The sequence below is a fragment of the Humulus lupulus genome, chromosome 7 (genome assembly GCF_963169125.1).
Source record: "Humulus lupulus chromosome 7, drHumLupu1.1, whole genome shotgun sequence".
NCBI lineage: Eukaryota > Viridiplantae > Streptophyta > Magnoliopsida > Rosales > Cannabaceae > Humulus > Humulus lupulus.
Genome location: NC_084799.1, coordinates 205,035,588 through 205,057,506, shown reverse-complemented (window position 1 = coordinate 205,057,506; position 21,919 = coordinate 205,035,588). Strand labels below are relative to the sequence as shown.

At 35.0% G+C, this 21,919-nt stretch overlaps 1 protein-coding gene and 1 non-coding gene across 2 annotated transcripts; both read left to right on the top strand.

The window, feature by feature from the left end:
* The first annotated feature begins 4,854 nt into the window (after positions 1–4,854).
* On the top strand, positions 4,855–4,961 carry LOC133793360 (small nucleolar RNA R71). Its single transcript, XR_009874805.1, has one exon. It is a non-coding gene; the product is annotated as a small nucleolar RNA R71 (small nucleolar RNA).
* Positions 4,962–16,061: 11,100 nt separating this feature from the next.
* Positions 16,062–20,915, top strand: LOC133789192 (proteinaceous RNase P 2-like). The gene is made up of 6 exons (XM_062226953.1): positions 16,062–17,031; positions 17,478–17,579; positions 17,693–17,868; positions 18,077–18,197; positions 18,355–18,423; positions 20,219–20,915. Exons 1-6 carry the CDS (start codon positions 16,129–16,131, stop codon positions 20,489–20,491), a joined length of 1,644 nt encoding a protein of 547 aa, XP_062082937.1. The 5' UTR covers positions 16,062–16,128; the 3' UTR covers positions 20,492–20,915.
* The last annotated feature ends 1,004 nt before the right edge of the window (positions 20,916–21,919 follow it).

Here is a 21,919-nt window from a genome sequence, read left to right as displayed (position 1 = left end):
TAAAAAAATAATAATGTCAAACGAAAACGAAAACAAAAATAAATTACAAAATAATGAGGTGCCTCTCAAAAGCGCTGTCGTTAACGTCATTTAGCCGGACGCTGCTTTCTTTTCCTTCAAGAATCCACCAGAGTAATATTGACCTTCGTCTCAATTTCTCCTCCATAGTAATGCTTCACCCGCTGTCCATTAACTTTAAACGGCGAAGAATCACCTTGTTGAATCTCCAAAGCCCCATATGGAAAAACTTTTGTAACATTGAATGGCCCCGACCATCGAGACTTTAATTTTCCCGGAAATAACTTGAGACGGGAATTGAATAGCAGCACCTTATCGCCCACTTGAAAAGTCCGATTGACAATATTATTGTCATGCCATTTCTTTGTCTTCTCTTTGTAGATTCTTGCATTCTCGTAGGAATCATGACGTAATTCATCTAACTCATTCAGTTGAGCTAGCCTTAATGCTTTCGAAGCGGCCGGATTGAAATTCAACTTCTTTAACGCCCACTGTGCCCTATGCTCCAATTCAAATGGCAAGTGACAAGCTTTACCATATACAAGACGGTAGGGAGAAGTACCAATTGGCGTTTTAAAAGCCGTCCGATAAGCCCATAACGCATCATCAAGCTTATTCGACCAATCCTTTCTATTAACTTGCACCATCTTCTCTAAAATCAGCTTAATCTCCCTATTTGACACTTCCGCTTGCCCATTTGACTGCGGATGATATCCCAATGCCATCTTGTGCTTAATTCCATATTTCTCCATTAAGGAATCAAAAATCTTATTGGCGAAATGAGTCCCTTCATCACTTATAATCGCTCGAGGTGTGCCAAAACGAGAGAAAATATTCTTTTTCAGAAACTTGACTACCACCTGAGCATCATTAGTTGAAGTAGTAGCTGCTTCAACCCACTTACTTACATAATCCACCGCCAATAAAATATACAAATTACCGAACGACGGTGGATAGGGTCCCATAAAGTCAATACCCCAAACATCGAATAATTCAACCTCCAATATATTAGTTAGAGGCATTTCATGACGTCTTGAGATATTACCTACCCTTTGACAACGATCACACCGTTTCACATAGTCATAGCTGTCTTTATACAAAGTAGGCCAATAGAATCCACATTCAAGGACCTTTGCAGCAGTCCTTGCTCCCCCAAAATGTCCACCAGTCGGCGATGCATGGCAATGAAACAAGATGTCCTTCATTTCTCTTTCCGGCACACATCTTCTGATAATCAAATCCGGACCTTGTTTAAATAAGAAAGGATCATCCCAGTAGTAGTTCTTCACATCATGATAAAACTTTTTCAGTCTCTGCCCAACAAATTCCGGTGGCACTACGTTGGCTGCCAAATAATTCACATAATCCGCAAACCATGGCACCAAATCATCCTCCACTGCAAATAATTGTTCATCTGGGAAACTCTCATTAATCTCTCCTGGAGCAAGTTCTGACTTATCCCCCAACTCAAGTCTTGATAAGTGATCCGCCACCAAATTCTCTGTACCCTTCTTGTCCCGAACCTCCATATCAAACTCTTGTAAAAGAAGCACCCAACGAATAAGTCTGGGTTTAGCATCTTTCTTAGCAATAAGATGCCTGATTGCGGAATGATCAGTATACACAATAACTTTGTTCCCCATCAAATACGGCCTGAATTTGTCGAATGCATAGACAATGGCAAGAAGCTCCTTCTCAGTGGTGGCATAATTCAACTGAGCGCCATTTAGTGTTCTGCTGGCATAATAAATAGTCCGAAATACTTTGTCAACACGCTGCCCCAAAACCGCACCCACTACAAAATCACTTGCGTCGCACATTAACTCAAATGGCTGGTCCCAATCCGGTGAAATTACTATAGGTGCCGACACCAACTTCTGCTTTAGTATCCTGAAAGCTTCAAGACACTTCTCATCAAACTCAAATGGCACCCCATTCATCAACAAAGCCGAGAGTGGCTTAGAAATCCTGGAGAAGTCCTTTATAAATCTTTTGTAAAACCCCGCATGACCAAGGAAACTTCTCACTCCCTTAACTGAAACTGGAGGCGGCAAATTCTCAATAGTAGCAATCTTAGCCCTATCGACCTCAATACCATTCTTAGACACCTTATGCCCAAGTACTATGCCTTCATTTACCATGAAATGGCATTTTTCCCAATTCAAGACTAGATTCGCCTCTTCACATCTTCTCAGCACAGCCTCCAAATTCGTCAAACAATTGTCAAAAGAAGACCCCATCACAGAGAAATCATCCATAAAGATCTCAATGCTCCGCTCCACCATATCAGAGAAGATAGCCATCATACACCGTTGAAAAGTGGCAGGGGCATTGCACAGACCAAACGGCATACGACGGAATGCAAAAGTACCATATGGGCAGGTGAAGGTCGTCTTTTCTTGATCCTCAGGAGCAATGGCTATTTGATGGTACCCTGAATAGCCATCCAGAAAACAGTAATACTGATGTCCAGCCAATCTATCTAACATCTGATCAAGGAACGGCAGTGGAAAGTGATCTTTTCTGGTTGCTTTATTCAGTTTACGATAATCTATACAAATCCTCCAACCAGTTATAGTACGCGTCGGGATAAGTTCGTTATTGTCGTTTTTCACCACTGTAATCCCTCCTTTCTTAGGGACTACCTGAACTGGACTCACCCAACTACTGTCTGAAATAGGATAGATCACCCCGGCATCTAACCACTTCAAGATCTCCTTCCTTACCACCTCTTTCATTGCTGGATTCAATCGACGTTGTGCTTCAATAGAGGGCTTACTGTCATCTTCCATCAAGATCTTGTGCATAACTGTGGATGGACTTATCCCCTGAATATCTGCCAACGTCCATCCAATTGCCAACTTATGAGTTCTCAACACCCTTAACAATTTTTCCATCTCCTCATTAGAAAGAGAAGAAGACACAATAACTGGTAAAGTCTCCTTCTCACCCAGGAAAACATAACGAAGATGTGCAGGCAATGATTTCAATTCCAGCTCTGGAGGTCTCTGAACTGATGGTAATGGTCTCTCAGGTCCTTGGCCCAAATCTTCATATTTTCGATTATAAATTGGCCCTTTAGAATTCAACCACTGTACACACTCTTGGACCTCACTGTCTGACTCAGCATCTATATCTCCAATTGTCAAGCTCTTCTGAAGTGAATCCTCTGTAAGATTAATTTCAGCCACCGCTTTCTCTACCAGGTCAACTCTGAAACAGTTGTCATTGACATTTGCAAACTTTAAGGCCTTAAACACATTGAATACCACTTCTTCGCCCTGAACTCGCAGTGTCAACTCACCTTTCTGAACATCAATCAAAGCCTGCCCCGTAGCTAAAAATGGCCTGCCCAGAATGATTGGTACATCCATATCCTCCTCCATATCCAGAACGATAAAATCAGCAAGAAAAATAAACTTATCCACCTTCACAAGAACATCTTCAATAATTCCCCGTGGATGTTTTACCGATCGATCTGCTAGTTGTAGAGTGACTGTTGTAGGACTAGCCTCCCCCAAACCAAGTCTTCTGAATACAGACAAAGGCATCAGATTTATACTCGCCCCCAAATCGCACAAAGCATGCTTACATTCAAACTTCCCAATTGTACACGGTATAGTAAAGCTCCCCGGATCTCTCAACTTTTGGGGCAACTTCCTCTGCAATATCGCACTGCACTCCTCAGTGAGCGCCACCGTCTCATACTCCTCCATCTTTCTTTTCTTTGACAGAATCTCTTTCATAAATTTGACATAACTAGGCATCTGCTCTAATGCCTCAGCAAATGGAATATTGATGTGCAGCTTTTTGAATACCTCTAAAAACTTAGAAAACTGTTTATCCAGTGTAGTTTTTCTAAGCCTCTGAGGATATGGAACTTGAACTGGCTGACTATCAACAACGGGAGGACACTTGTTTGAACCCTGGTGGTCTTCAGTAACCCCATTCGCTTTAGTATCTGATTTCTCACCCAACTCTTCATTCCGAACCACTGACTTTTGTATACTGGGCTGCTCCACTTGCTTACCATTCCTCAACGAAATTGCTTGACAGTTCTCTTTAGGATTTACCACAGTATTACTTAGCAAATTCCCTTGCGGTCTGTTATTGAGCATGTTGGCCAACTGACCCACTTGTGTCTCAAGGTTTCGAATAGAGGATCTGGTCTCAGTCATGAATTGAGTCTGAGTATTAGTGAGGGTCAACAAGGCTGCTTGCAACTCATTAGGCTTTTCTGGTTGATCTTGCGGTCTAGGCTGGTGTGACGATGAGGCTTGATTCATAGGCTGTTGTGGCATGTGTTGCTGGTATGGCCCTTGAAACTGTGACTGTTGGCCCTGATTATTTCTCCATGAGAAATTTGGGTGATTTATCCACCCAGGATTATAAGTATTGGAGAAAGGATTCTGATAAGGCCTCTGAAAATTACCAACTGCCTGTACCTGAGCCTGATTAACTGGCATATTACCATACATGTTGGCCGCTGTACACTGTTCATATAAATGAGGCCTTCCACATATTTCACACCCTGATTGCATCTGTATAGCCTGGGCTTGAGCTGAGATCTTGTTTTGTTGCAACTGCTTGGTCAATGAAGCAACCTGAGCAGTTAAAGCAGTTATAGCATCTAATTCATGTACCCCAGCTACTTTTCTCTGTGAAGTATCTCGTTCGGCAGGCCACTGATAATTGTTCATAACCATCTCCTCTAACAATTCATATGCCTCATCAGCCCCTTTACTCATGAAAGCACCACCTGCTGCTGCATCTATTATAGTGTGAGTAGTACCGCAAAGCCCATTATAAAAATTGTGGACTAACATCCACTTCTCTATACCGTGATGAGGGCATTTTCTGAGCAGGTCTTTGAATCTTTCCCATGCATCGTACAATGACTCTCCCTCATTCTGATAGAAGTTATTGATTTCTCCCCTCAACTTCGCAGCTTTTGCAGGAGGAAAGAACTTTGAGAGAAACTTCTGAGCTAGTTCCTCCCATGTGTTGATTGAGTTGGCCTGTGGAGAAATAAGCCAACTTTTTTCCCTGTCCCTTAGTGAAAAAGGGAACAATCTCAACCTTATCGCATCATCGCTCACCCCATTAAACTTAAACGTTGCACATAGCTCAAGGAAATTCACTATGTGCAAGTTAGGATCCTCATTGGGGAGACCACCAAACTGGACAGAAGTCTGGACCATTTGTATCATCGCCGGCTTAATCTCAAAGTTGTTGGCAGTAATAGTAGGCGGCCTAATGCACGAGTGTACTCCTGTGACAGCGGGGAGCACATAATCTCTTAATGCTCGCACATTTTGGTCCTGAGCGATATGATTCTGACCATCATTGTTGTTAACCCCGTCTCTTTGGTTGGCAGCCATTGATACTTCCAACCTCTTTTTCCTTCTGTTTTGTTTGCAGGATCTTTCGATTTCAGGATTAACAGGCACAAGATTCGCAGATCCTTCACGTCGCATACAAAAGATTCACCTATTAAAACAGAATGCGACAACTTGGATTAGTTCAAATAATAAAAACAGCCAAATTAGAATAAAAATTAACTATCTTGATATTAATAGAATATCAATTCCCCGGCAGCGGCGCCAAAAACTTGTTGCGAATTTTTACTACTGCGCAAGTATACGCAATCGAATAAACAAGTAATAGTAGTGGAAATATATTATCGTTCCGTCAGGGAATTGATCTAATAATTACCAATAGCAAACTTTTATTTCTATTTGACTAATGAAATTTTTATGACAATTAACAATGAACAATAAACTAAGAAAGCACAATTTAATTAACGAAATTTAATATAAGCGAAAGATTAGAGTATTCTAATTTCATCAACCTTCAATTCTATTCAATCAATAATACAACTAATATGTTTCTGTGATCTAAGGTTATAGCAAGTTTACTAATGACAATTCTATTCTCTCTCAAGATATAAAATATTCAGTTTACTTGCGAATTTTCTACATGTCTGTGATAAATTCTACACATAAACCGCATTAAGAACAAAAACCTAATTGCTACACAAACCAATTTGATACTTTCGTTCTAAATTGAAATCTATGTCTATTGTCTAAAGCTATTCCAATTCTCACTTTTCAGATATTGAATTAAAACCAATAATCATGCAACAGATGGCCAATCAATTACAAGCATTAAACATAAGAACAATAGATAACCATAAATTCAAAGATTCATAGAAATTGCATTAAAGACGAATAGAATATCCAGTGACTACATTAAAATACTCTAAATACGAATTTAGTTCATAATATTAAACTTCATCATCCAATCTAAAATTCAAAAACATAAAAATAAACACAAACGAAATAAACGCGGATTCTTCTCTGTTTCTTTCTCTTTGCCGTCAGAATGCCTCCTCCTTCTCTGTCCCTTTCGATCTTCCTTTTATTCTTTTTACAAAAATCCCAAAAACCTACGAATTTCCATGAAAATTTCCAAAAATGCCCTCGTGCCGATATATCGCCCAAGACAGGCGATATATCGCCTGGCGAATGTTCTCGATAAAAACGCGAGTTTCTGATGTCGTTTCTGCAAAAACAAAATTTGGAATTCCTTCTTATGCCGATATATCGCCCAAGACAGGCGATATATCGCCTGTACAACATTTCCACATATTGGCCAATATTCGGCTACTAAAACCAACATTTATCCAAATTCTCGAACAAATCAGAATTATAACGACAAACTGCACAAGTTCACCAAACAGATTAAATAGAAACTTTCTCTTGAGAAAAACAACCAAATCAATCTGAAAATGTTATTAATAAGCGTATATTTTATAAAAATCGCGTCATTTTTGGAAGTGTTGACCTATGAAATTGGTCAACGGTCTTATGTACGATCACTACTGCAAAAATCGCGTCATTCAAACATGTTAGTCAATGGAGTTGACTGACTTCGTTGACCATATCTAGGCATTTGCATCAGTTGGCAACTGACACAAAAAATTGATTAATAGAGTCACAAATTAGACTGACGCTATTTATTCCTCTCATTTGGGTTAGTGTGTGACTGACGCAAATTTTTAAATTAGCACCAGTTACAAACTGAGACAAAGTAATTTAATTATTTAATTTTATTAAAATAATTAATTAATAAAATTTATTTAAGTCAATTAATAACATTTTAAAAAAAACCCAATTCTTTTCAATATGGGCCGAAACCCTTTGATCTATTAACTCTAAAAAGTAAAAACCCTATCTTATTTCCATCATACTCTCTTTCTCCTCTTCATCTTCTCAGTCGCTCACATCTCTCTCTCTCTCTTTCTCTTTGAGCATTCGGGGCTGGAGAAAAATGGCCAGGGCTCAGGGACAAGGAAGAGGGGCTTGAGACGAGGGTTTGGAGCCGGGGACAAAGGGCGCAGGGACCTGGGGGTGGGGATGATGGGCTCAGGGACAAGGGTTTAGGGATGGGGACGAATGGTGCGGGGACGAGGGGCTGGGGACGATGGGCTCAGGGACGAAGTTTTGGGGTCGGGGACAAAGGGCGCGAGGACGAGTGGCTAGGGACGATGGGGTCGGGGACGAAGGATTGGGGTTGGGGACGAGGGGAGGCGGGTTGAGGAGGAGGGGATCAGGGACGAAGGGTTGGGGTTGGTAAGTTTTTTTGCTCTCTCTGAGGAGGACGAGGGGACGAAGGGTTGGGATTGGTAAGTTTTTTTGCACTCTCTTTTCTAGTTTGGAGGTAGTTCTTTGACTATGAGATTGTGAGCTATTTAATTTTTTAATATATAATGATTGGGATATTGTGTGGTGATTTGTTCTCTCAATCTTGTTTTATTATTGAAGTTTTGGATATATGGTTTATAAATATATTATTTTGTTTATAAATATGTATACTGTTATTATATATGGGTGCTTGGTAATTCATGCTTATTTGTGGCAGGTTGCAATGGAGGGGGTGTTCTTGGTGGCTCTAGTGTCTCAATGGAGATATGACTTGGTGTTGAATAAGTTTGCAAATATTTTTTTGTTTTTAATTTTTTGTATGAGAACACAATAATTTTTTTTGTATCAAAGTTTGTAAATAATGTGATTAAATGGATATGCATCTTTGTTAAAAATTTGAATATGTAGTTTTGTACCAATTTGGATATTTTTTATTTGCAAAAAAAATATATAAATTGGGTAATAAATCAGCTTGCTAGCATTTTTTTTTAAATATATACATTATTAGTGTCAGTGCCCAATTGTCATAAACGTGGCATTTGTGGTAGTTAGACATTGACGCAAATAGTGAAAAACTGACACAAATGCCACGTTTGTGACAGTTGGGCACTGACACAAATGTCAAGCAGGTTTGCGTCATGGGATTCTGCGTCACTTTTAAAACGGATGCAAAAAATCAATTGTGGTAGTTGGTAACTGACGCAAATGACTTTTTTTTGTAGTAGTGGATATACGACACCTTTTGAACGATATAAATGTAACTATACGAAAAATACAAATATCTAAACAAAACACACATAAATTTATAGTGATTCAACTATGTTCTGATGAACAGAAATAACCTAATCTACTTAGTATTTAGTATTGAATCACTCAATTGACAATTACAAAGATGAACTGAAGAGTTCACTCGTCACAAATTTGCCCATAAGTTAATCCAAATGATCAATCCAAAAGTCTCTCCATCTAATACTCCTTCCAAATGAAGCCATGTCCTTTATTTATAGTACTCATGGGCTGTTACATGATCAACAAGACTGGGGATCGTGGTTTGGTACATGATCATTGGGAGTAGAGATACGTGTCCACCTTCCCAGGATTATGAGATCGTGGGTCTTCTCGTCGTTTCTCTAGATCGTGGTTGACAATGCACGATTGAAACCTTCGGGAAAACGTTGAGTCTTGGTTGGTCTATGAGACTTAGGTGCTAGGCCCAATGACCCTTTAGAGCTTGGGTGCTAAGCCTGTTGATCTTCTGGGTGCTACGCTTGTTGATTTCAGCTTGAACTAGTATGATCTTTATCCAGCGAAGTGTATTTGGGAGTTTAGGTCGACCACCTCATGTGGTTCTTAGGCATGCTAGGCCGACCAACCCTAGGGGGCTAGGGCCAGGTCATCCATCCCTAGAGGGTTTAGGCCTGGTCGACTTCCCTATAGGTCATGGACCTATCCATCTTTGTTCATCGATCTTTTCCAATACTTTTTCGTTTTTTCCATGACTTGTGATGCCATGTGCCACTTTTTCATTAGCCACGTCATCTCTTGAATTTTGAGGGATAACATGAATGATTGAAATTTTTGAATTTGAACGAATATACTCCTCTCTCTCCCGCAATACTTCCTACCAAACAATGAATTTTACCTCTCATTCCACACCTCTCCATCCTTACACAAATCCTCTCTATCAAACATAAGGTAAAATTAGCTTAGAAAAAAGATTTACGATGCGAAGTATTTAATGTGATTCCATCTGCCTTATAATATAACGCTTGTGATAACTATTAAAAAAAAAGTAAGTTCATATACTTATGAAACTAATTAGCAAAATTTATTTAGGTATATTATATTTGTACCCAAAAATATATATTGGCACCTTATGAATTATAAAATTATTTTTAATACTTTTTCTCAATATTTTTTACATTCCTTAAATTCTTTTTTTTGTTAATTTCAAGAATTTTATTTTATATATTTTTTTAAATAATGTATAATTTTTTGTATAAAAAACTATTTCTTTAAAATTTTGTTCTATTTTTGTTTTAATTTTTATTTTATTGAAATATTTAAAATATATATTATTTATACGTATTTTTTAGTATATGAAAACGAAAAAAATTAGAAAAATGTGGGCATAAGTTGATAAAAATGTATATTATATATTAAATTTTAACAAAAATGGGATGTATTAATCAAAATTTGGGGTGCAAATATAATATAATGACCATTTATTTATGCTATTAAAATGTTGTTTGGAAACAAGATTTACAATGTTAAACACTTTTTAGCAAAATAAAAATTAACTTTATATACTTACAAAACTTATTGGCAGAATTTCTTTATGTTATCAAAATCTGGTTTGTAAACAAGATTTAAGATGTTAAATACTTAGGTGATGTTTGGTTGGGGGTAATGGAGAGGAATGAAATAGAAAATTATCAATTTTCATTTCATTAATTTGTTTGGTTTTATTTTAGAGTATTAGAATGTCATTCCAATAGAATGATTTTTCCAACATTTTGGTGGAATGACTATTCTATTTGAAAATTGGAGGAAAAACCATTCTTAAATTTTTTTTATCAATTTTTTTTTCATATTAATTTTTATTCATTTCCATTTCTATTCATTTTCTCACTTCTATTCTCATTCCTTTATTTTCATTCATTCCAACCAAACGACACCTGGTGTTTGGTTGGGATAATGGAATGAAATGAAAATGAGTCGATTTTCATTCTATTTCTTTGTTTGACCATTTAGATAAAGAATAAAAAATAGAAAATAATTTAAAAATTAATTAAAATTCTATATTTTTCCACAACACTTTTTTATTATTTATCAAAATAATAAAAAATAGGGGATTTTTTATTTATACGGTTATTGGAAACTTTTTATTCAAAATTACGGTAAATAGAAGATATATTTAAATATATGGTTTACATAAAATTTTAAGTTTCTTTTTACAAAAATACGTTATGCTCTAAGAATTGGTCTGAAGAAAAATTACGGAGTTACCATCTTCTCCAAATGCAACGACAGCCATTCTCAGAGAAGTTGATCTTCATGAAGCAACCAGAAAACGATCCAACCTTTGATGCTAAACGTGTGAGATTCTCTGCAACCATTCAATGGGTAATCTCCAATTAATATCATTTCAAATTTTTTATTTTTTTTCTTCTCTTTGAAAATCATTTTCATTCTATTTCCTTATTTTTATATCTACTTTCTTTCTCATTCTTCTTTCTCTAATTCGAAACCCATTCTCTAATTTTCTTGGTCAACTTCTTTGTGGGTTCGAAGTTGAGATTATTGTTGATGTGGAAGCTTGTTGTCACTGTCCCCAAACTTTGTTTCAAGAAGAAGAAGAAGAAGAAAAGCTAATGAATCTTTGTTTCTTGTTCTCGTAAATCTGGGTCTAAAAAAATTCATATTACTCTTGAACATTTAAATACTTGAATTTGATTTTTCACAATCTAAGTATTGTATTGATGGACCCAAAACGGGTATGTTTTAAAAATTTATACTCGCAAGCGCACGAATCGTATTTATAGAATAGTGTTCGTGTAAGCACGAGATCGAACCCAAAGGAGTTGTCTAAAATAAAAAAGAAAACTATTTTAAATCAAAAGTAATAAATTCTAACCTAGCTCCAAAGATTGATGAGTTTTAATGTTATGAACATAAAATAAAAGATTGAAAAATAAAGCTATTTAAGAGAATAAAATTAAACTAATAATGATTTGAAAATAAGTGTTAAAAGAAAAGATTATTAAGATACTAGAATCCACAAAATTTAAGTTTAATAATATTCATTAGTATATTGATTCCCAAGTTTTAGTGATAGTTAAAATAAATCAAACTATCATTTTCAAAATAGATTTATAATTTTAAGCACAAATTACTTCTAAAAAGATATGATTTTTCTTCATTTTTCAAAATTATAATTTCAAAGCATTTAGTGTAAATCAATCTAATGAAATAACAAATAAATCAATGAACATTATTTATAAGGCAAAACATAATATTTTTGTTCTAAGCATGGATGTGTACAATTTAATGACACATCTTACACAGAGAATATTATGTTTTACAAAATGAAGAACAAAGTGCTAATTATGTAACAATCCAAAATATGAGATATTAAAGATGAAAGACAAATATGAAGAAGAAAAATCTATAAACTTGTTGTATTACAAGGGAAATCAACATACAACATAAATATTACCTAGTTACAAGTTGCTTCATCATGATCTTAATAATCTTATGAAAAAGATTAGAAGCACATAACTAGAGTAGAAATTACAAAATAAATGACATATATACTAGCAAAATGCTCTTGAAAAACCCAAAATGGAAGAGAGAATGGTAGAGAGAAAATGGAAGAAAAGAATATGGTAACCAAAAATTCAGCACACCAAATGGTCTTGAAATACCATATTTATAGCCAAAATGAGATTATTAAAATAATCAATTTAAATTAATTAAATTGATTAGATTAATTAAAAAAATAAATGTGGTATGTAGAGGTAATTTGTAGGGTGTAATGATGATATTGTGGTAAAAATGTGTAGAGAAAAGGGTAAAAAGTTGGCATTTTAAACATAGGGGACAAATGGTACACTTAGGCAATTTTAGGCTCAAAAATGGGAAAATGCAGCTATTTAGTTGCTGGTGGCAGGTGGCTGATTTGGGCTTGATCTGGGTGCCAGGCTGGCATACGTGGAGATGGTGATTGGCTGAAGATGAGGAGGCGCTGGGTCATTTGGCTTGGGTGATGGGCGGAGCTGAAAGGGCAGGCCAGAAGCTAGTGGAGAGCTGAAGGCTTCAGGGGTGCTAATGGGCCGAATGGCTGGGCCGACTGGGTGGCTGCTGGCTGGTTGTGAGGCTTCGGGCCTGAGAGGCCCAATCCGTAGGGTGCTGAAGTGAGATGGCTTTGTGCCAAATTTTGCTATTTCCTCTTCACAAATGCCACTTTTATTTCCTTTTCTTTTCTTTTTCAAGCATAAAAATTGCAAAGTACATCCTACAAAATAAGTAAATATTAAATTAGAATAAAATATTTTCAATTATAAAATAACTCATATTAAGTTCATGAAAATACTAATTGAAATTTAATTTATTTTGGCAATTAAGTTCAATAAAATCATATTTTTTTTAACTTATAATCTAACAATACAAATTTCAAATAATTAAACTACAACATATTATAATAAAATATCTACAAAAACATATAAAAATCTAGAAAACTACAATAAGGCTAATAAATTAAAAATTACATAAAAAATTAATAAGTTAATTAAAAACTCAAGAACTAAGCAACAATTAGCATGTAAAATATGATAAAATAACTCTATTTTATAGAGTTATCATGTATAATCTGGATTTGAACAAGATTTATCCAATATGCTATTGAATATTGGTTTCATTTTATTGAATTTGAGTTGGATATTATTTATCTTGAGTTGGTTTCTTAATCAAATATGGGTATTAAATTTGATAAAATTAAGATTTAAAAAGATTTTACTAATTTTGAAAATTTGGGTTGGAAGCCTGTAACATATCCTAACTTTTTCTTTAAGAGATTTTTCCATGGCTACTGTTCTCTGTAATTCTATAGCAAAGAATGAAAACAATGTCATATATGTTATACTGAAGTAGTTTCCAGAGAGGTAAGAGTAATAATACAAAGCTGATCATGAAATTAGTTCAAAATGATATATATCCTCAGAAAACTAAAGAGTCAAAAATAGGTTGGAAAAACACCCTTTAATACATCTATAAGATGTTAATTAGAGTCTGCATTCTTCATATGCCGCCATTCATATTATTCATAATTCATATGGATAACTCACATTAGGAGTTGCAGTGGGTTGCACTTGGACTAGCCATGTGTTGATTTAGGTTGCATGTGGTTGCATTCGTAATTCTTATCGATAACTCACATTAAGAGTTGCAGTGGGTTGCACTTGGACTAGCCATGTGTTGCTTTATGTTGCATATGGTTGCATTCGTAATTCATATGGATAACTCACATTAGGAGTTGTAGTGGGTTGCACTTGGACTAGCCATGCGTTGCTTTAGGTTGCATTTGGTTGCATTCGTAATTCATATGGATAACTCACATTAGGAGTTGCAGTGGGTTGCACTTGGACTAGCCATGTATTGCTTTAGGTTGCATTTGGTTGCATTCGTAATTCATATGGATAACTCACATTAGGAGTTGCAGTGGGTTGCACTTGAACTAGCCATGTGTTGCTTTAGGTTGCATTCGCAATTCATATGTATAACTCACATTAGGAGTTGCAGTGGGTTGCACTTGGATTATTCATATGTTGCTTTAGGTTGCATGTGGTTGCATTCGTAATTCATATGGATAACTCACATTAGGAGATGCAGTGGGTTGCATTTGGACTAGCCATGTGTTGCTTTAGGTTGCATGTGGTTGCATTCGTAATTCATATGGACAACTCACATTAGGAGTTGCAGTGGGTTGCACTTGGACTAGCCATATGTTGTCATATGTTGTTTTAGGTTGCATGTAGTTGCATTCGTAATTCATATGCATAACTCAAATAAAATAAAATGAGCACCTGGAATCAACACATGGAACAGTTTTAATAGAATTTAATCGTTAAGTTTATATTTCTAGTATGGACAAATGTATTTCTTCCAGTTAAATGATGGTTAAATTATACTCAATTTGGCCGATCACTCTTTATTTTTAAAAATTAACTTTTAGACCTTGTGTTTTGTCAAAAGGTTAAAAGTAGGAATAGATAGATCGATTATATGAATACTCTATTTTGATACCGATTATCCGTTTTTACCTTTTATTTTTAAAAATTAATATTTGGACCATAAGTGGGTTGCATTACAATGAGTTGTATAAGAATGAAATTAGAATATGAATTTTTATGTTGTCATGAGTTGCATGGGATTGTAGTCATATGCTCATAGATCTAGACTTGCCTATTTGTTTTTTTCACATGCAAAGGAAAAATGAAGTTTATGATACGAAAGTGAGTCTTGAATATCCATATCATTTTGTTGCCCCTCGCATGGCTCCTGCAAATAAGACAAAGGCAATAGTAAAAAAAAAGTCAAAAATATTTTTCAATTTTGTATATGGTGTAGAAAATTTATTAATTATTTTAGAAAAAACATTTATCTTAAGTGTCTTAAGAGGGTATCCTTAATTTTTTCATTTATTCATATATCTAAAAAAAAATATGAGTATACTAAGTAGAGAGTTCTTTTGTATTAAGTTCAAGTATTCCAAACAATCAAACTTTTTACCAAAATTGAACTTTCTTAAATGACTACTATTATTCTTTCTTAGCTACTTGGTTATATACATCAATATTCATATTATCTTAATTATTGAATAAGAAAATTCAACTACATTTATATGCAATTATATATAAATTATGTTTTGTGAAAACAATGCTATCATCAAATAATAACAATATTGTAGAGAAGTGACGATAATTTGGGTATCAATAGAGTTTTAAATTTGTAAAGGGTAAATGATTTTTAAAATATTTAAATTTGAGAAATCAGCATCTGATTAAAGAGAATGAAGATTATTAAAATCCTAATTGTTACTCACAGCTGCCCACATATTCTGAAGTCGGAGCTCATATTTAGTCATTTACTACATACAAATCGTAAAACTAAATATATAAAATTTATATTACCGTATAAATGAAATAATGCATAAATAAAAATATAATAACTTAATTAATAACATAAATATGAAAAAATAATGTAAAAATTCGTATATGAGATAATTTTCCTAAAAAAATAAAACATTCAGTATATTTACCGAAAAAAATAAATATAAAAATATAATATTTTGAACACACTAAATATATTTTAAAAAAAAGTTTATAAATGTAAAGAGTAATGATATGTACACTCAAAATATGCACTCAAACATTACACACAGTGACGTGTTACTACTTTTTAAAACAGTAGCTCCCAATTTTAATAAATGTAATTGGCTAAGCTAAACTGCCACATTAATTAATTGTGTGTATATTGTGGGTGTACGTATCGTTACTCGTAAAAAGTAATGATATGTGCACCCAAAATATGCCCTAAATATTATACACAGTGACCTGTCATTACTTTTTAAAAAAATAGGATCAAATTTTAATAAATGTGATTGGCTGAGCTAAACTGTCACATTAAAGCGTGTAATGTTTGAGTGTATTACGTGGGTGCGTATCCTTGCTCAAATGTAAATGTCAAACATTGATTATAGCCGCCATTTACATTATTTTTAACTGATGCACGTGAGATCCCCAAGTGTATATATATATCAGAGTCAGAGCCACTCCACTAAACCCATTGGCTTTTCGTACCGCCATTAAATAGGGTTTTAGGCATATTCTCAAAACCCTAATTTATGGGCACCCCGAAGAAGAAGAAGAAGAACCAAACCCCTGAAAGCCAATTCCACTGCGATCTCAATCTCTGCTCCAAGAACAAGGATTTGCATGGCGCAATTTCTCTTTACAAATCCGCAATTTCCAACAACACGCGGCTCAATCATCAACACTTCAATGCCCTCCTCTACCTTTGCTCCAACTCCGTCATCGATCCATCTCTGAAAGATTTGGCTTTGGAGAATGGATTCCTCGTCTTCGATCAGATGTCGTCGATCGGCATTGTCCCCAATGAGGCCACGGTCACGGCAGTCGCCCGGCTGGCCGCTGCCAAAGGCAATGGAGATTACGCGTTCGGGTTGGTTAAGCGCATGGGTGAGTACAACGCCGTGCCGAGGCTGCGGACTTACGACCCGGCATTGTATTGCTTCTGTGAGAAATTAGAGGCCGAGAAGGCTTACGAGGTGGAGGAGCACATGTGTTCTGTTGGGGTGACCCTAGAGGAACCGGAGCTTGCTGCATTGTTGAAGGTGAGCGCGGAGACAGGAAGGGAAGAGAGGGTTTATCAATATTTGCATAAGCTGAGAAGCTCGGTGAGGGCGATTGGGGAGCCGACGGCCAAGATTTTTGAGGATTGGTTTTGTGGGAAGAAGGCTTCTGAGGTTGTTGAGGTGAATGGGGAGGTGGGGAAGATCAAAGAGGCGGTTTTGAGGAACGGGGGAGGGTGGCACGGGCAGGGTTGGATTGGAAAAGGAGATTGGGTTGTGAATAGAACAAAAATTGATTTAAGTGGGCAGTGTTGTTCTTGTGGGGAGAAGTTGTTTTGTGTTGACATTGATGATAAAGAGACGGAGAGATTTGCGCAGTCTATGGCTTCATTGGCCATGGAAAGGGAGGTTGTGTCAAATTTCAGGGAATTTCAGGTGAGCAAAGTTTTGGATTTGTTATTATGCTGTTTAGAGTTTTCAGTTTTCATATTATGTCCAGGGACAGATAATACCAGGGTCAAATCTTTATTGAATTGCATATTACTGGAATTTTAAGAGCGGAGTCCCAAAATCTAGTTGAAATGACTAAAATTGTTAGTCTGATGCTTCTATCTTAGTAATGGTGTTGTTTATGTGCGAATTTTTTTTCATTTAATTGAGGAACAGAAAGTGCAGAGTTCTTCTCCCTTTATAATGTTTATTTGAATTAGTTATTACAACAGGAACAGGTGTTGAAGAAAATTTAATAGTGACTAAATGGAATATATGTGATTTGTTTTTGGTTTTAATTGTTTCGCCGGTATGTTCTTGTTTATCTCTTTTTTATTGTTTATTGAACTTTTATTTCTGTTTTGTTATTTACGTTTCATCACTTATTGAAGGATTGGCTAGAGAAACATGGTGATTACGAAGCTATTGTGGATGGAGCGAATGTTGGCCTCTACCAGCAAAATTTTGCGGATGGTAGTTTCAGTATTTCTCAGGTTATACAACTGTCTTTTGGGTTGTTCATCAGCACCATTATTTGATTTTTTTTTCATTCTGCTGACAGTTACATCGAATTACTCATTTTGCTTTATATTTTACTAAAGAACAGCTTGATGCTGTTGTAAAAGAATTGTATAATAGAAGTGGAAAGAAATGGCCACTTGTTATCTTGCACAATAAACGTTCTCGTGCGCTTTTGGAAAATCCTTCTCACAGAAAGCTTGTTGATGAGTGGGTGGACAAGGGTGTTCTATATACAACGCCAAATGGTTCCAATGATGATTGGTAAGAACCTGCCTTGGGAGTGTTCAGTGAAACTTTTTACAGTTTATTTTTCTATGGTTGAGGAATCTTATTTTTCATGATATAATACTTATCCTTTGCCTTGTTGAGGGAATGTTGATTTATGCTATAGCATCAACTCCATTGTTCACAGGCTTCTATTTTTCATGTTCTTATGCTTAGTGATTCTGCATTATTATTTTTTATTTAGGTATTGGCTCTACGCTACTGTGAAACTCAAGTGCTTGCTTGTGACTAATGATGAGATGCGAGATCACATTTTTGAGCTGCTAGGCAGTAATTTCTTTCTCAAGTGGAAGGAAAGACATCAAGTACGTGCACTTAGAACATTCATGTGACATAATATTACTGTAATTCTCATCTATTTGACATTTTCTTATTGCTACTAATATATCTGTGTAGTAAAGGGATCACATCCAGACTCTAAATATATGTTTGCCTCAATATGCTTCTTTTCTTTTGTTGTAGGTTAAATATACGTTTGCTAAAGGTACTTTGCAACTTCAGATGCCACCGTTATATTCTTCTGTCATTCAGGTACCAGTTATTATATTCTTTTGTTGTGGTTTATTTTTAGTTTCATGTTATTTTAATTTTGAAGCTTCTATTTTTGTCTAAGCTACCTTATTATGTATGTATACATTAAGGCATTCCTTGGCACTCTTATTAGTTAAAAATTACGATGCAAGTTGTTTGAGAACACGTCTTGAACTTTCCTTTTTATAAAAAAAGGAAATAAAATTATGAATGTATTTACATGACATGTATTTTCAGGGACAGTCTACTTTCACAAAACCATGTGGAAATAAGCTCTGTCGAATACTTAAAACAGCAGCAGTGAATTATGATGGGAAGTAGTTTCAAGGTTCAATAGGGAAACCAGTCCGCCCTAGAAGTGTTGGATTTCATAATTTAAACACATTGTTTAGCCTGTGATACTGCTAGACGCTTTAAGAACTTCCTGATTTGTTTGTAGTTTAGGTCACAGTAATAATTTGGAAGTCACCGCATGGAGAATACGACATTTAAGAAGTGCAATAATTAAGGTCCTAAGCATGGTTTTCAAAATCGGTTGAGGCGTACGCCTCGAGGTGAGGCGGTTCAAAAATGCCTCCGAGGCTACACCTCGCATGTGTTCACTGGTGCTTACGCCTCATACCCCTGAGGCGTACGTCTCTGACGTTTAATCTTTTGAGGCGCCTCTGAGGTGGCTGAGGCTTCCGCCTCATCAATCACACAGCCAAGGGCTGTTTTATTAGGTTATTTAGGGCTTTTTTAATCATTTTTCTGGGCCTTCCACTCTTCTCAAAAGTCCTTACTCACAGTCACAGCAAATAGCAACAGCAGCACCTTATAGATCTTTTATTTGATCTTATCCAGCAATAGAAGTCTTATTTTTTGCTGCTTCTCTGTTTAGTTTTTTTTTGTTACATATTGTGTTTTTAAGTTTCTGAAATATTGTTTATTTTAGTTTTTTAGAGCTGAATTCAAGTTAGAATGAGTGGAGGTGATGATGATTATGAAAATGATGATTTTTTTGGACATTTGAGTTGGAATATGTTTATTTAGGTTTAGTTTGAACCATTAATGAATTTAGTTTATGATTTTAAGACTTAACAAGTAATTTCATGAATTTTATGGGCTTTATTATGGAATTATGTGCTGTTTGTTATGAGTTTTATAATATTTTATGTAGATTTGTTCTTATTGTTGAGGCGTACACCTTGTTACGCCTAAGGAAACACCTCGCCTCACGATTTCGCCTTTCAAAATCTTGATCAGAAGTTATTTGTTTAAAGTATAGTTCTGTAGCATGTTTCTTAAGTTTTATTTTGGTTGGGCTCCTGGGATGCTGTTTCTTTTATTTAGGTCTTCTTTGAGGCCTGAGGTTATGCTGATTAATAAAGTTAAAAGCTTCAATCTTATCTCAAGAGATTTAGCTTGGTGGCATAAACTTTGATCGTTTCAAAATTTTATTTCATCTTGTTAAAACATAAAGGATTGAACGGTGAAGATTTCATGGGAGAAAGAAAGACAGAAAAACCTACTTTCTAATTATAGGAGTAAAAAATAACAAATTTCAGTGGGGATGGCCTGTCCTTCCCTGCATAATGTCCATTCCTTAGAATGGAATATGGTTCGAGCTGCACAAGGGATGAAATATACACATATAGGTTCAAAATCTTCATCCCATGTTGGATGGACTACATATTAGATTGCTGGCCAATTAGTTTTATTTACTTATTTTTCACTAGTTCGATGCTAATTGTGATAACCAGAGAGAAACTCTTAGTTTTATTCTTGACATGGAGTTTTACCAACTCTGTTTCAGGAATCAGAGAAAGGAACATGGCATGTTCCTATAGCTGGTGACTGCACTGAAGAGTCTGAAAAGAAATGGTTGTGCATTGCTCGGCCAAGTGAAGTTCTGCAGAATAAAGAGACCTCTCAGAAGGGCGACAATCTCTGCTGCGATGATAAACTACTGAGATCATGCACGTCGACGACGAGCATTGCCAGTAACAACACTTCACACGACATTCTGGATCCATCTCGAACATGTGAAAATGGAAGTATAGCAGGAAAAAGAAAAGAGAGATCGTAATATACATTCTAACTTAAATATTTGAATGGAGGCCAACTTTCATGAATGGTGAGTGAGACTACTGCTGACAGTAATGGAGGTGCCTGATGATGATGATGATGACGACGATGACGACGGCGATGATGATGATGATGCCCTATTCCTGGTTCATTGGTTAGAGCAGCAATGGTTTCTACTGCCAGCACTCAACTCTCTTCCTTTCTGCTTGTTCTCTTATGTTGTTTGTGTACTACTAGCTCCTTTTTTTTATCATCTTCTACCCCAATGTTGTAGAAAATGGTTCATAATTATTCTTTTCTGACTTTGGATTTTTTTTTTCAGAATTTACAAGTTGCTAAAATTCTGGTTCTGGGATGTTTTTTTGGTTTAAATTAATATGGTATTGGTTGGAAAAGAGGTTTTTTCTTCTTTTCCCTTTTTTTCAGTTTTTAAGAGCATTGCCAACATAGTTTAATTTAAGTGGAAATTACACTTCATATGGCTTTTTTAGCCATTTAATTATTTTTATAGGAATTTTAATTTGTTAATATGTTTATGGTTTTGTTTTTTAGTTTTCAAATATATGACTCATAGATTTCCATATAAATGTATAAATTAACAAATAAGCCATAGTTTTTGTATAATTAAGTTACCAAATTTGAAACTTAAAATGTCATATGTTATTTGACTTTTTTTAAATTTTAATTTAAGAAAGTAATATGGCAAAGCACTAATTTTATACATTAGTTTTTAAAAAATTATGTTTTTAAAACGTTCTCTTAATTAAAATTGAAATATGGACAATCCGATATTAAATTGAATACAATGATGGTATATCCATATCCCCATAGCAATTCTATTTTTTTTAATGGTTTTTAATTATTAATTAGAGTCCATAGATGTTAATTTCAGTAGGTAGGAGGGGTAAGGTGTTTCAACATTTTAATTGATCTTGGGGACAAGGTGGGAATTTTCTGTTTAATATTAGGAGTGTTCAAAGGTTGGGCATGTTGTGCAACCCAACCAATGACGTACTACCACGTAGGTCTCTATACTTATGACCGATCACACAAAAGTTAAACAAAAAAATTAAACCAAAATATTATTTATGATTTTAAATATATATATATATATAATATGATGATTTTTTAAAATATAAATGATATATTTTTATAAAAATTAAGGTAATGTATTATATATTATTGTTATAATGATATTTTATAATTTTTAAATTTATATTAAAATAAGTATTAAATATCTAATCTTGTATTAAATATTAATATAATAATATTTTATAATATTTGAATTCACATTGATATAATTTGTTAAAAGTTAGGATTATATATTATATATTATTATCAAAATAATATTTTATAATTTTTGAATTTATATTAATATAATTATTAAATATCTTGCCTTGTATTATATATTATTATAATAATATTTTTT

Bases quoted from the DNA above. Each gene is read 5' to 3' on its own strand.
- LOC133789192 (XM_062226953.1), top strand. From the start codon at position 16,129: ATGGGCACCCCGAAGAAGAAGAAGAAGAACCAAACCCCTGAAAGCCAA. The intron at 18,198-18,354 runs GTACGTGCACTT...CTTTTGTTGTAG, and splicing joins AGTGGAAGGAAAGACATCAA to GTTAAATATACGTTTGCTAA. The intron at 18,424-20,218 runs GTACCAGTTATT...ACTCTGTTTCAG, and splicing joins TATATTCTTCTGTCATTCAG to GAATCAGAGAAAGGAACATG.